General features: G+C 42.2%; 1 protein-coding gene across 2 annotated transcripts in view; it reads right to left on the minus strand.

Annotated features, from left to right (window-relative positions):
- DIP2B (disco interacting protein 2 homolog B) overlaps positions 1-15,985 on the minus strand; it is a 238,357-nt gene that overhangs the window by 113,217 nt on the left and 109,155 nt on the right. For both annotated transcript variants that reach the window (XM_081082637.1, XM_081082638.1), the window contains exon 2: positions 9,392-9,463. In XM_081082637.1, coding sequence (XP_080938763.1) covers positions 9,392-9,463 — 72 coding nt within the window. The remainder of the gene's footprint in view (positions 1-9,391; positions 9,464-15,985) is intronic.

Consider the following 15,985-nt stretch of genomic DNA (forward strand, 5'->3'; position numbering starts at 1 on the left):
AGTTAAATATTTTACCCTTTATTCTCCCTGTGTGATCCACAACAATAATCTGCTTTGTGTTGATATTTACTGCTGTGTTGCTGACAGTTACCTGAAAGAGAAGTTGTGGTGCTTCACTGGGCTGGAAAAAGTTTAGCTAAATCAGAAAGCAGGTCTAATTAAGCAAGTTTATGCTATATCTATAAAAGGCTAAGTTGACTCGCGCATACACCATACATATAAATCTCTCACTGGCACCAATCGCATGTGTGTGTTCCAATTTGTCATTGTCGATCGTGAATTTGGTTGACACTTCTATTATAGAGAAAGGGCGAAGAGCGATATTAAAATATTTCTTTTAATTAATTTCCTTTCAATGTGCATGAATTTGTGCACCAGGGTACTAGAGTTAGGATAAAGAGTTCTGATTAAAAATGAGCACTTCTATCTGTCCTCACTCCTTCCCAAAATGCCACTAGAATGATAATGAAAGCCTGCAGCAAGACAAGAAAACAATCAGTTCAGATAAATACAGGGAGAGACAGCACCAAGCATTGTCTCTACAAAAATAATAATGAAACTGATAGATTAATTGTGCAAGAAAGGAAATGTAATCCTAGTAAACCAAGTGACTTAGCTGTGAACAATCTTTACATAATCATAATATCCTATCTAATAAAAGAGAAACATGGTAATTGGCGTACGACCGCTACCCTTCCCATTGGCTAATCAGGGTGATATGCAAATTAGCTGCCAGCCAAGATGGCGGTCAGCAGCCAGGCAGCTGGAAGCGAACATGAAGCTTGCTTGCTTCAGTGACGGAGGACTCCAACGTTCCCCGCCTGCGCTGCGGCCTCTGAGCCTGCAGTTTAAGAAACATTGTAACAAATATAGAAGCTAAACAAAACCCCAGAAACCTGCTTTCAGCGAGCCGGGATCTCAGAGCTGGAGTTATACATTGTTTCGATTATAGAACCGAAACAAACCAGATACCTGCTTTCAGCAGCGGAGGCCTAAGAGCTGGAGCCTCAGAGCTAAAGCTGGCCAAGAATAAAAAAGAAAAAAAGGAGCGGTCGGGAGCTTCCGTCACCCGCCAGCCTGAAAACAGCCCTCAGCCCCTCACCCAGACTGGCCAGGCACCCCAGTGGGGACCCCCACCCTGAAGGGTGTGTGACCAGCTGCAAACAGCCATCATCCCCTCATCCAGGCTGGCTAGGCACCCCAGTGGGGACCCCCCCACCCTGATCCTGGACACCCTTCAGGGTACACCAGCCAGCCCCACCCATGCACCAGGCCTCTATCCTATATAGTAAAAGGGTAATATGCCTCCCAGTACCAGGATCAGCGGAGCCGCGAGGCCTCCCAGCACCGGGATCAGCGTGACAGGGGGCAGTGCCCAAACCCCCTGATCGCCCTGCGGCTCTGTGTGTGACAGGGGGTGGGGCCACAACCTCCCTATCCGCCCTGCTCTGTTCGTGACAGGGGAAGGCGCCCCAACCCCTGATCCGCCCTGCTCTGTGTGTGACGGGGGCGGTGCTCCCCAACCCCCTGATGGGCCCTGCTCTGTGCGTGACAGGGGGAGCTCCCCAACCCCCTGATGGGCCCTGCTCTGTGCATGACAGGGGGGAGCTCCCCAACCCCCTGATGGACCCTGCTCTGTGCGTGACAGGGTACGGAGCCCCAACACCCTGATGGACCCTGCTCTGTGCGTGACAGGGTAAGGAGCCCCAACCACCCTGATGGGCCCTGCTCTGTGCGTGACAGGGGGCAGCGCCCCAACCCCCTGATCGGCCCTGCTCAGTGCGTGACAGGGGGTGGCGCCGCAACCTCCCCATGGACCCTGCCCTGAGTGTGACAGGGGGCGGTGCCCCAACCCCCCAATCGGCCCTACCCTGAGCGTGACTGAGGGTGGCATCGCAACCTCCTAATCCGCCCTGCTCTGTGCATGACAGGGGGTGGCGCCCCAACTCCCCAATCGGCCCTGCTCTGAGCCCAACCAGGGGCTGCACCTAGGGATTAGGCCTGCCCTCTGCCACCCAGGAGCAGGCCTAAGCCAGCAGGGCATTATCTCCCGAGGGGTCCCAGACTGTGAGAGGGCACAGGCCGGGCTGAGGGACCGCCCCCTATCCCCCGAGTGCACAAATTTTTGTGCACCGGGCCTCTAATATTATAATAATCATAATAATAAACACTGAATGTTGATTTAGCAACAAAAAAGCAATATATTGAACATATAGCCCAGAACGAGTACAATAAGATGTGAAGGACAGGGGAAAAGGAAAAAGGGAGTGTGTGGTGTCTGTGTGGCTGAGGAAGGAATATGTAAGATTGAAAAATTCTAATTTTTTTAAAATAAGAAATTAATAAATCCTGCCTCAAATTGAAAAAAGTCAAGAGAGATGGTAAAATGTTACTTAGAAACACAGAGTAAATGCCAGAACAAACAGAAGACCTGAAAGAAGGAATCTCTGGGGAAAAAGAGGACACTGCTTATTTTTGTTGTTACAAACCTCCTATTACCATTTGATTATTTAAAATAAATGCATTAATTTGATTTAAAAATAAAAATTAAATAAAGAGAAATGTTAAATCTCAGATGAGAATCAACATACTGTGCACAGTCTTGAAGTTTAGTAGATCTAAATTGAAAGGTTAATTGAGGATGGAAACAAGCTGCCAATCTGTAATCTGCTTCTTTCATTACCTGACACTTTCATCTTCTAAAAGAGATGTTTATTAAAGGAGATACTGGAAATTCTAAATGTTCTTCCTGTTCAGTTCCACAAACATTGATAGAACATTTACTATATGCCAGGTATCAATGCTAGAAACTGGGAACATGAAGAATAAAAATAATGATAATAAAAATAATCTTTAAAAATATTCCTGACTTTAAAGATCTTAAGATTCTATTAAAGCTAGTTAGTTACTTATATTCAAAGTAGTATCTTTTTTTTTAATATATTTTATTGATTTTTCACAGAGAGGAAAGGAGAGAGATAGAAAGTTAGAAACATCGATGAGAGAGAAACATCGATCAGCTGCCTCCTGCACATCTCCCACTGGGGATGTGCCCGCAACCCAGGTACATGCCCTTGACCGGAATCGAACCTGGGACCTTTCAGTCCGCAGGCCGACGCTCTATCCACTGAGCCAAACCGGTTTCGGCTCAAAGTAGTATCTTAAAGATTAGACCACAGAATCAGCCCAAGAGAGTTGCTCCCTAACACAAAACTTTCCACTTTCTTGAAAGTCCAAGAGTGACTAATTTACAGAGGATTTAAGTACTTGTGGTTTGAAAATGCAATTCTTTAAGGCATGCCAAAAGAGAGTTAATTTCTGGCTTCTTTCCCTAGAGTATGCTAATTGGGACATGGGGGAAGCTTTATCTCGAGGCTCTAGAGCTTCCAACAACTGAAAGATGTTCTATGGGCTCTTCTTTTCAAAGAACACATGGCTCAGAATGAAGAGATGTGAACCTACCATACTTTCATTTCTCCCAGGCCTCTCACAGTGACAGCATCTTGAGGCCCTGATAATGATTTTAACCTTTATCAAGATATGAATTTTTCATATCCCTTACAGATAAAGTTTGGGTTTTGTTTAAAGAAACAACAATCAGTTCCAAAGTTGGGAGATTTAAGTGATTTTCAAGGATAATTTTGACATCATATTTTTGTCATACAGTGACTTTAGAATCTAATCCCTGTGACACTAGTGAATTAATTACATTATGCTCATTATTAACCAAAATTGTCCTCACGTGACTTCCACTAATTTCTAAGTATTTTCTTCAAATCTTGTGTTCTCTTCCATATTTTCCCATTCTCCCTGTTACATTCTTAATTATTTTCTGAAGTCTTAAAGATTTATGTAACATTTGAGAAATCTAAAATATATGTAAATATGCAACCCAAGATAACTCAACTCCAAATCAATTTCATAAAGAAAATTATTCACTAAATTTTTAGATAAGCATGTACATAATTGTTCTAATAATACAGAGCAGCAGGCAGTATTAATTTTTTGTTTCAAAAGAGATTAGTGGAGAATGTTACTTTTATACAATACACTCAAGTAGCCACGCTCACAATGAAGCATCTTGCAACTGGAGTGGATGAAATCTAACAAGGTAATGGAAAGAGCTTTTGAGGGTCTGAATCCCTCTATAAGTAAGGAGTAGAAAACTCCTACCAATAGCAGTAAAATGAGTTTCATTTAATTCTATCTCAGATATTAATATAATTCAGTAAGTTTAAATTTTTCATTCCAATGCCATTAAAAAAAAATCAAGCTAAATACCTTCTTCAAAGTCTACAAAGATATATGGGATAAATAAGCCAAGGAGTAATCTATTTTTTTACTAGGAAACCTATGGAATATAGATTATCCACCAGCCCACAACCAACCCTTTGGGGAAAGTCATGAATAGGTTCAAGAAGAAAAGTGGGCAAAGAAAATAATAAACATGAATTGAGAGAATTTACCACTAAGAAAGAGTCATTTAGGAAAAAGAAAATTGAACTGAGAGGAAGAAGTGATATTCAAATGAACAATGAATAAAGAAACAATATTAACTACCGTTAACAACATAAAACAACAATAATAACTGATAATTGAGGAAGCATATAAACAAGGTGGCACTAAAATGAAAGATGGGCAGTGATGGTAGTCAACATAAAAGCATTTTAAAGCCCTTATGTTCCTTGGGAGAAGAATTAAGATGTCTAATAACTCTAGACAGTTTAGATTTTTTTTAAAAAAAGCCTTAAAATAGAAACATTACAGGGACAAAGACAGCTACTCAAGATCAAAGTAATAATACACAAAAAAGACATAATTCTTAATTTGTGTGTACCTAGTAACATAGTTTTAAAACCTATAAAGCAAAACTTCACAGAGCTATAGGGAAAACTAACAAACCCAGTCATGGTACAGATTTTCAACACGCTTCTATTAGAACTGATAGAGCAAACAATCAAAAAGTTAGTAAGAATAGAAAAGATCAGAACCACATGATTAAATAGTTTGAATTAATGGACCAAAACCATCCACTCAACAAATAAAACACAAATAGATGAGTTATAGAAATTTACCAAATACTAGGCTTGTCTTAACAAATAACAAAGACTTGATCTCTGACCACAGTGAAATTAAGAAACAGTTATCTGCCCTGCCCAGTTTTCTAAGTGATTAGAGCATCAGCCCTTGGACCAAAAGGTCTTAGGTTCGATTCCCAGTAAAGGGCACATACCTCAATTGCAGGTTCCCCAGCCCTGGCAGGGGCGTGTGCCGGAGGCAACCAAATGATGTGTCTCTCTCATGTCGATGTTTCTCTCTCTCTCTCTCTCTCTCTCTCTCTCCCTCGCCCCCCCCCCAACTCCTCCCTCTCTTCCACTCTCTTTAGAAATTAATGTAAAAAATACCCTCGGGTGAGGATTATAAAAAACAAACAAACAACAACAACAAAAAACCCCCACAGATATCTTAGGAAAAAAGACAGCAAATCTAAGCATCCAATTCAAGAAATTTAAAAAAAAAATGTATTTTATTGACTTTTTACAGAGAGAGAGGGAGAGGGATAGAGAGTCAGAAACATCGATGAGAGAGAAACATCGATGAGAGAGAAACATCGATCAGCTGCCTCCTGCACCCCCCGCACTGGGGATGTGCCTGCAACCAAGGCACATGCCCTTGACCGGAATTGAACCTGGGACCCTTCAGTCCGCAGGCCGACGCTATATCCACTGAGCCAAACCAGTCAGGGCTCAGGAAATTTTTAAAAAGTTCATAACAATGTTAGAATATAAGAAAGGAAATATATATATGAGCAGAAAATTATAAATAAAAAAAATAAAGACATGCTAAAAAAATCAACAAAAATGAAAAGCTTGTTCTTTGAGCTTCTGGGAAAACTGATCAACAGAAAAGACATACAAGTTAACAATATAAACAAAGCAACAGTTTTAAAAATAAAGAGAATAATGTGGATAACAGAAACAATAAACTTTAAATTTAGCAAAACTGGCTCATGAAGAAACAGAAAACTGATAGAGCTTAGTGACAGATAAGAGACGGGCCTGGAGGAGATGCTGAGGATGACTCTGAAGTCTCTAACTGGCCAGGTTTATGGATGTGAGCTCCATTTATTCAGAAGGAGGAAACTAGGAGAGAAGCAGTGAAGCAAGTTGGATGTCTTTTGTTAGTTTTGTATCATGTTCTGTATACACGTAGGAGGAGCTGGTGCTAGTGGTAGGTGTGGTGTGTATAAGTTATAAATTTAATGGCTATGTTTGGATATGTTGAAATAGAGGTTCCTTTAAGATATATAAATGGAGGTGTTAAGTATGCAAGTGGATCTAGGATCAGGAGCTCAGGAGAGATCTGGGTTGAAGATACCTATGGGAGTTACCTGTATTGAAATGATAATTAAAGCACAAGTATGACTGAAATATCCTAGGCACAAAGAGCACTGGTTCTCAAATGCGGTCCTGGACCAGGAACCTAGGGCACCACCTGGGAACTTGGCAGAAATGCCAATTCTTGGGTCCATCCTGGACCTAGTGAATCAGAAACCCTGAGAATGGGGTCCCACAATGTTATTAACAGTCCTCTGGTGATCCTGATGCAGGCTAAGATTTGAGAACCACTGATATAGAGTGAGACAGCAATAGGGCTTGGGACCTTGCCTTGAGAGTTCCAACATTTAACAGAGCAGAATGAGCCCCCCAAGATGACTAGGAACAGCAGGAAAAGTGTTTCAAAACAAGTGTTTCAAGAGGTAGAGTGGCAAAGACTACTGAGATACCACTTACCATCGCTCCTGAAAGGACTGGAATGAGCTGAGAAGTAAGCAAGAGTTGAGAAAAGAGAGATGTAAGTACAGACAGTTCTGAGCAGTTTGATCATCAACAGGAGAGGGAGGGTGGAGCTGGAAGATGTTGACAAGGGAGGATTTTTTTTTTAGGAATTTTTTTTAATAGAACAGGAATAAGCATGATGAACTGCTAAGTGGAAGAATCTGACTGAGAGACAGAGTGACTGTACAAGAGAGATGGGGAGGGACAGCGATAGCATACTTTAGAGCAGCGGTTCTCAACCTGTGGGTCGCGATCCCTTTGGGGGTCGAACAACCCTTTCACAGGGGTCGCCTAAGACCATCGGAAAACACATATATAATTACATATTGTTTTTGTGATGAATCACTATGCTTTAATTATGTTCAATTTGTAACAATGAAATTGGGGGTCACCACAACATGAGGAACTGTCTTAAAGGGTCGCGGCATTAGGAAGGTTGAGAACCACTGCTTTAGAGCAAGCGGTCACCAACTGTTGGTCCATGAGGTCCGAAAGGTTGGTGACCGCTGGTGTAGGGACAGGCTGTGCAGCTGTCTGCTCAGCAGAAGGAGCACTTTATTGCCAACAGTGTTTAAGAACTGCTCTGCATGGTGACAATAAAAAGCTGGCCAATTTTTTGTTGGTTTTATTACCGCTTTTTAAATTCCTACAGATCCTGTACCCCTTATTGCCAACACCAGGGGTGGCCCATTCCCACTGCCCTCTGCTTGTTGTCACTGAATGATAGTATAAGGTTTCTGAAAGGGGGCTAGGGGATGAGACTTACTGCACAGGTGGAAGAACTGTCCTTGGATAAGAGGGACACATTACCTTTTTAAGCCAGAAGGAAGAAGGTAAACAGGATGAACACAGATGTGGCAAGTGGGACGGTTGATAACAGAAAACGGAAGGAATACCATCAGTGGGTTCTATTTCCCCCCTGAAGTGATCTGTAAGACCATTCCTACTGTGAGACGGCTAGTCACATTCTCCCGGCCTACAGCAATTAAACATTTGATTTGTCACATCCACACTCACTAAGCAACCTCCTATTTGTGATCTGGCTTTGCATGGGACAAAAATTCTTCCCTCTGAATTCATTCCTTTTTTTTAAAAAAAAATATTTTTATTGATTTCAGAGAGGAAGGCAGAGGGAAAGAGAGATAGAAACATCAATGATGAGAGAGAATCACTGATCGGCTGCTCCTGCATGCCCCCTACTGGGGATCCAGCCTGCAACCCAAGCATGTGCCTTTGACCGGAATCGAAACCAGGACCTTTCAGTCTGCAGGCTGATGTTTTTATCCACTGAGCCAAACTGGCTAGGGCTGAGTTCATTTCTATATACATCTGTTCATTAAGATATTTTAAACTGGCTGTCACTGCATTGACCAGTGGTTTTTGTAGAGAGGAATTTCCAAGAATAATGCAAGAAATAAAACAAGGACCAATACAATATATTGGTATATCACCATTATTCATTTACTTATTCCATTATTCATTCAACAAATATTTACAGACTATATATATCCTGCACAAGGCTCGATATTAGAACTGTGGGGTATACAAAGCTCTGAAGGTATTTGTAATCCAGAAATTAAAAGCAATTAGCTCCACAAAGAACAGGCTTGCAAGAGGGGAATTAGAAAAAAAATCCTTAAAGTAAATATAATTAAAGCAGCAATAAGCTATCGAAGGAAATCCTGAAATCTGAGTAACTTTAAAAATATGACAACTCAGAGACAGATAGCCTTGCCTGGAAGCAACCCCTCTGGAATTAAGCACAAAAGTGACTCAGAACTTTTCTGATATATAAAGAATGTGCCAGGCCCTGGCCGGGTGGCTCAGTTAGTTGGAGCATCAACCCATATACTAAAAAGGTTTTGGGTTCAATTCCCAGTCAGGGCACATACCTAGGTTGCAGGTTCGATCCCTGATTGGGGTGCATACGGAAGGCAACCAATTGATGTTCTTTTCTTTCTTTCTCTCTCTCTCTGTCTCTCACCCCCCCTCCTCTCTCTCTCAAAATAAACACAACAAAACAAAAAACATACTCAGGCGAGGATTTTAAAAAATAATAGTAAAGAACATGGCAGTCTCTTTGCAGTAGAATAAGTCAGGCTTTAAATTAATTTAAAAGTTAATTTAGGGTTCTTACCCCTAAATCCTCAGGTACTCCAGTACGTGAGTTGCCTTGAAATACTGAATCTGTCATTCCTTCTTACTTTTGCTCCCCTTGCTCTCCATCACAGTCTGTGTCCAGGCATAAATAAGATGCAGTTTTTCCATAACCTGGAATTTTCTGCCTTTGAATCATATCAGCTATGCACAGATACACTATCACCCAAGCTTTGTGTAAATGATTTGATGACCTTGGGTATTTTAAAAGTGCCTAGCACACAGCAGATGCCCAGTTAGGATTCATTTCCTCCTTTCTTTCCTTCCGTTTTTTTCTCTCCTCTGGTGAGGAAGGGAGGGAAAAACAGGAACCAACAAAAGACAGATCTCCTGTAAAACAGCATTTTTTTGGTGTCAAAATACTGAAAAGGTTTAAACCACTTCTCATTGCCTACCTTGTGTCTGTGGGATGTAAGGAGACAGGAGTTTTGACCTTTTCTTTTCGTATCCCTTCTGTGTGATGTCCCCTAAAATAGCAAGAAACAGAAATACGTTATGCATTATTCTTATACTGTGCTTGTTCACTGTAAAAATAAAATTAATTACAGAGAACTACAGAATTACCACACAGAGAGTAGGGGAAAATGTATAGTTCTTTGCCAGGGAAAAATTTTGCTATGTGTGATTTCCCACAGGCTTCGAGTTGACCTCTTGTGGAAAACTGCAGGGCTTGTCCTTACACTAATGTAGCATAGCAATATGCTGCGTACCATGTCAGATGTTCCTGAGTTCCTAGGTACCCTTCGTTTCCTTGGTATTTAATATATACCAAAATGGAATGCTGCAATGTTTAGTTTGACCAAATGAATGCAATTGATTTGGGAGGTATTCAATTATATTGCTATACAGATCCACATAAAATCAAAAGTCTGGTTAAGGGGAGAAGTTGTGGTTCAGGCATTGGGATGGGATATTTGAAAGGCCCTTCTACACCCGAGCACTTGTGTGAGAACCTGGGGCTGGAAGTCCCACGTCCTCTCCCTTCGGTTCACTGGTCTGTCTTGTATTACTGATATAAATGTATGTCTTTTTCACAAGGTTAAATTTTTTAAAGTATAGGTGAAGCACACAAAAAGTACATATACAATAAATCAATAATAAAATGATTAGGAGAAAATGTGTGGCTGAAGTATCAAGAAATATGCTGAGTACTAAACAAAAGGTAGCAAAGGGATGGGTAGAAAGCAGGGTGAAAAGGAATAAGAAATGCAGCACAAGAGGACATTCAAGGAAGGATAAGTCACTCAAAGCTGGGGGAATGAATATATGTGGTGAGGTGACATAATGCTGCATTGTTTTCCAAAAAAATAATTTTTTTTAGTCAGAGAAAACCTTACCTGAAAGAAAAAAAAATGTTTTTAATATATTTTTATTGATTTGAGAGGAAGGGAGAAGGAGAGAGTGATAGAAACATCAATGATGAGAGAGAATCATTGATTGTCTGCCTCCTGCACACCCCCCACACTGGGGATCGAGCCTGTGACCCAGGCATATGCCCTTGACCGGAACTGAACCTGGGACCCTTCAGTCCACAGGCCAACACTCTAGCCACTGAGCCAAACTGGCTAGGGCAAAAGTCAAAATTTAGTATAAAAAGTAATTTATATATTCAAATTTACAACATGTACCCATTTTTAAATTGGTTTTAAAGAGATGGGGGAGAGAGAGAAGCATCAAGTTGTTGTTCCACTTATTTATGCATTCATTGGTTGACTCTTGATTGTGCCCTGATGCGGGACAAACCCACAACTTTGGCATGCGAGGATGACACTCTAACCAACTGAGCTACCCGTCCAGGGCAGCACTGACCCATTAGTCAATTTCTGTGTGTGGGGTGTATGTGTGTGCATATTTTGATGGACACAGATTTGAAATCAAGGGTGATGAATGTCAGCTGCTGTTGGCCTCCGTACCTGAATGGTGGAGTAGATGGTGGACAGGTGGCAGGACTCACTGATGGGCTACTCAGGGGAGTAACACTCAAAGATTGCAAGTGCGGCAAGCTCACACTTTCTGAAGAGAATGGGACCAAGAGTAGAAGCCAGAGAGAGTAGTTGCCCCAAAGCTACTACAGTGATCTGGACAACTTGGTAGTAGTTTAAATTAAACACAGTGGTAGAGGGATGAAAAGTGAATGGATTACAAGAGACATCAGGGAGAAAGACTGAATAGGATTTGATGACTGGTTGGATATAGGTGGAGAAGACAATTTCTGGCTTGAGCAACCAGGCAGATGGTGATATTCTTTGATAGAGAAATAACAGCAAGAAGTGCCACGTTTGCTGGATCAAAGTAAATGAGAGCCAAGGTTAGAAAAAGCCTATGAGACACACAGAGGAGATGTCCAATTAACAGTTGGATAGATGGATCTAGAACTCAGGAAAGAGATATAGCCTTGGGATCATCAGAATCTAATTGAAAAATAAACTGATAAAATCACTTAGGTGCAATTTGGCAATTTCTATCAAAATTTTGACTCAGCAACTACCCTTTTAGGAATTTACACAATGATAACATTCTCACAGGTACACAAAAATCAATCTAAGAATATTTCCTGAGCCACACTGGTCAGGACCACAATGCATTTAGAAACAAAACAAAATAAAAACGAAAAATACCAAACCCTGTCAAATTAGCAAGCTACATCCATGTGTTCATTAAGATATTTTAAGTTGGCTGTTACTGCTTTGACCTACTAATTTTGTAGGGAGGAATTTCCAAGAATCACGCAGGAAATAAAACAAGCACCTCACTGAAATATGTTGGTACAGCACCATTATTCATTTATTTATTCCATTAGTCATCCAACAAATATTTACAGACTATATACCTTGTCCAAGGCTTGATATTAGAACCACGATGGATAAAATCCTCCAACAATATACATAACTAACAAGAGGTGTGGGAGCCTACCAAAGAAACATTCTTAAAAACAGGAAATCATGTCATTTATTGCAAAAGAAACAAAGAAGCATTCTTTTGTCCCATTCCCCACTCATAAGCTTCCCTCCCTTCCCCCTTCTCCCTCCCTCCCTCCCTCTCTCACAATTTCCCTCCCTCTCACTCCCTCCCTCTTTGGAGGAAACAAAGACCACTTCTGCTGGCTCAGAACACATCTGATAAAGTGAAATGCTTTTAAAGGCTTTCTTCAGTGCTTCTCTAGAGTCTCAATCATTCACTGTCAATAAATGATGTGGGACAAACGGTTGGACATTAATCAACCATCTCAGGTTTTGAAAAAGTGAATCAAGAGTCTAATTTAGCCCTACTAATTAGCGCCATTAAATCCATAAATGAGCAAAGACATTAAGGAGACCTGGAAGAAGATAAACTGCAATGAGAATGTGAGGACTATGATGATGAGCAATATACTAACTTAAAAATGCCCGCCCCCTTTTCTTTGATCATAAGGCTCTGCTCAAAAGTCACTTCCTCAGTGATGCCTGCCACCTCTTGATAGTCACTTCTTCCTGGTGACCCCACAACTCTGCACACTTCTAATATACACTTAGCACAGCACTGGTATTTTTGTGTATTTTAGTTGTAATACCAGTTTGTTCCTGGGAGAATGTCTGTGCAGCATCCACTTACTCTGCCGCCATTTTTAATCTCCTCCTAGCACTGGTATTTTAATCATTTATTTACACATCTGTGTCCCTACCAGACTGTGCACTCGAGGGCAGGGATGTTTCTTGTTCGTCTCTGTAGCCTGCCCACAGCCTGGCACAATAGATACTTGTTGAATGAGGAACTGAATGAATTAATAAAATGGAGGCAGTGAGAGAACAAGAAATCAAAGAGACGTGTACTTGGGTGGAAAACTGGAAATGGAAGAAAGGAGATGAAAGGCTCAGGAAGACAAATTCAGTGAACCAAAAGTATACTAAAACTTGACAGCTAGACATCAAAAGTGGCCAGAAAAGCAACACTTGGCCTGCCTGAAGAGAGAAATAGAACGCAAATCATTGGGCACTAAAAGCTGAAGGAACTCCACCTGATATCGATGTTCCTTCAGCCAGAGAACAAGACCAGACAGAAGAGGAACTCCATTATTCAACATAACTGATTTGTTATTCCACATTTCAGCCACTGCCCAGCTATAGTCAGTGCTTTTATATATAAACTAGAGGCCCGGTGCACAAAAATTTTTGCACGGGGGGGGGGGGGGGGGGGAGGGGGAGACCCCCTCAGCCCAGCCTGTGCCCTCTTGCAGTCTGGGACCCCTCAGGGGATAACCACCTGCTGGCTTATCCACGGGAGGCCTGGATGGCGGCGGGGTGGGCGACGTCTCACGCTGTCCCACCACGCCACCCTGGGTCACACATGGGAGGCCTGGATGGTGGCTCACACTGTCCCGCCCCACCTGCAGTATGCAAATTTAATGGCCATCTTTGTTGAGTTAATTTGCATACTCTTCTGATCGGCTGATGGGCGTAGTGAAGGTACGGTCAATTAGCATCTTTGTCTTTTATTAGTGTAGATTTACATATATATACATATACATACACACACACATATATATATATTTACTAGTGGCCTAGTGCATGGATTCGTGCACATTGAAAGGTAATTAATTATAAAAAAATATTTTAATATCACTATTCACATCTTGCTAATGAGAAGAAAACAGGATTCTACTGAGTCTCCCATCTACCTACTCCAGGACTTCTGTGAGGATCAAATGAGATGAGGCACAGGAAAACACTTCACAAATATTTGGTTAAACTGTAAAATGTTTCCACCTAGCAAGTTGGGTTTCTGGGCTGAAGAAACTGCAAGGAGGCTAGTTGCTAGGGAGAGGAAGCTGGTGTTGCTATGTGACGTCATTACCCGGTGCCCACAGCCACCGTTTCTGGGCTGGCCTGGGCTGTGGGCTGCATTTTGCACCATGGGGTCTTGGCAGCTTTGGCTGTGATTTGGTGGGGTGTTGCTGCAGGGTGGTGGCGGAGCCTGTGTCCCACTTGGGGGAAGCTGAGTGCTGGTTTGTCGGCGCCAGGTACGTGGTGTTGTTTATTTTTAAATGGTCAGTGCGCATCATAGCAGCTCCTGTGTTGAGCGCCTGCCCTCTGGTGGTCAGTGCACATCATAGCTACCAGTTGGATGGACACTTAACCATATGTGTGTGTGTGTGTGTGTGTGTATGTATAAAATATAAATATATATGTATAAAATCTTACCTAATAAAAGACAAACATGGTAACTGACCATACCTTCGCTATGCCTCCCATTGGCTAATCAGTGAGATATGCAAATTAACTGCCAACAAAGATGGCGTCCGGCAGCCATGGAGCTGGAACGAGCAGGAGGCTTGCTTGCTCCAGTGATGGAGGAAGCCAAGGTTCCCCACCTGCCACGGCTGGCTCTAAGCTACACTCAAAGCAACAAAGTTTCAATTATAGAAGGTAAATAAACCCCAGATACCTGCTTTCAGGGATGCTGTTTCAGTGATGCAGCCTCAAGGGAGAGCACAGAACCTCAAGAGCTCACAGACACTAAGTCAATCACACACATTCTTACTCAGAACAAATTTTTTTTTTTTTTTTTTTTTTGCCATCTGGTATATAAAACAAAAAGGAGTACCATAACTATACTAGTATAAAATCTGCACTAACATAGCATCGATTGGAGTTAAACCTGTTGTTCAAGTTTTTCAAGAGCTAAACAAATAAAGGAAGGATTAGCCTTCCCCTCTCACTAGGGTAACACATTTCTCCACCCACATGTACCCTTACAAGAGTAGCCACTTCCAGGGGTTTGCAGCGCCTGGCAGGTGTGGAGGCACCGAGCCTGGTAAGTAGATACTGACCCAGACAACCGAGAGACGATTTAAGACTGTACAGTTGCTTCTGCACTACCACAATCTCGAATAGACAGTACCAGACATATGGAAAGATACATGTGCGGGGCAGAGCATAAAGGAAATATGTTCCCAACTTCTCGCCTCACCACGGGGGGACGAGGAAAGCAGCCTGGCACAAGGAGCCCACACATCATCTTCAAGCAGACTGACGAAGGGGCTGAGAGGAGGTGTGAGCCCGCCAGCCCACCCAAGCCTCTTAAAGGTCGGCGGCGATAAGAGAAATAGTTTTACAAATCAGCCACTGAGTGTATATTTACTCCGTGAGGTGGCACGGTGCTGTGAAGAACCTCAGAGCCTGAGCTCAACAGAACCACCTCTGGAGCACAGCCTTACGACTTCGTGGCTGACGCCAGACAAGTGTCACTCGACCTCTTGATAAGTCTCCGTTTCCGTGTCTGTAAAATGGGGAGCGATAATATTTACCTTGCAAAGTTGTTTTGTGTGTGTGATTAAAAGGATTTAGTAGGGAGTCTGGACACAGAAGCACCAATATCAACAAACTTTTACTGAAGCCTATAGAAGCCTACCCTACTGGCCAGGTGGGGGTACGGGTCGGCAACTGTGTTGCAAAGAAAGGAGAGAAAGGCCAACAAGCATTACTAATACTAACACCACGGGAGAGATGCATACCAAATGCGGGTGGAACCCAGACGCCAGCATCAGGAGTTCTGTCTGGAAAGGGAAAGAAAAGCTTTACTTACAGAGAGGGGGACATTTTTGTTTGGGTCTCGCCTTTCACTCTAATATCAGAAACATGGCATAAATTCCTAATGATGCAATCACTTAGTGGTTTACTGGTTTTCCTCTGCTGCTGACTGGCTCTGTACAGGTATGGCTATGTTAGGTAGTTTCTTTAGGATTCCTATCTGCCAGAGAGAAGTAGGGTGATGCTAAATAATTTTCATAGATGACCTTGTGCAGCACCCTGAACAATTAGGTGCTACATAAACACAGGGTTTGGGAAATTCTGGAGGGTCACCAGGTTCTATGTCTACACAAACTTGACAGGCAGAGAGAGCAAGGATTATAGCTCCAGCCATAAACTCTTTCTGCTCCAATTGAAATAAAAAGGTTTGTGCCATTGCCACCCTGCCTCAAAGTCACACCTATCTAGTCAGAGGCAGCAACT

The sequence above is a fragment of the Myotis nattereri genome, assembly GCF_964212035.1.
Source record: "Myotis nattereri genome assembly, chromosome: 2".
Taxonomy (NCBI): domain Eukaryota; kingdom Metazoa; phylum Chordata; class Mammalia; order Chiroptera; family Vespertilionidae; genus Myotis; species Myotis nattereri.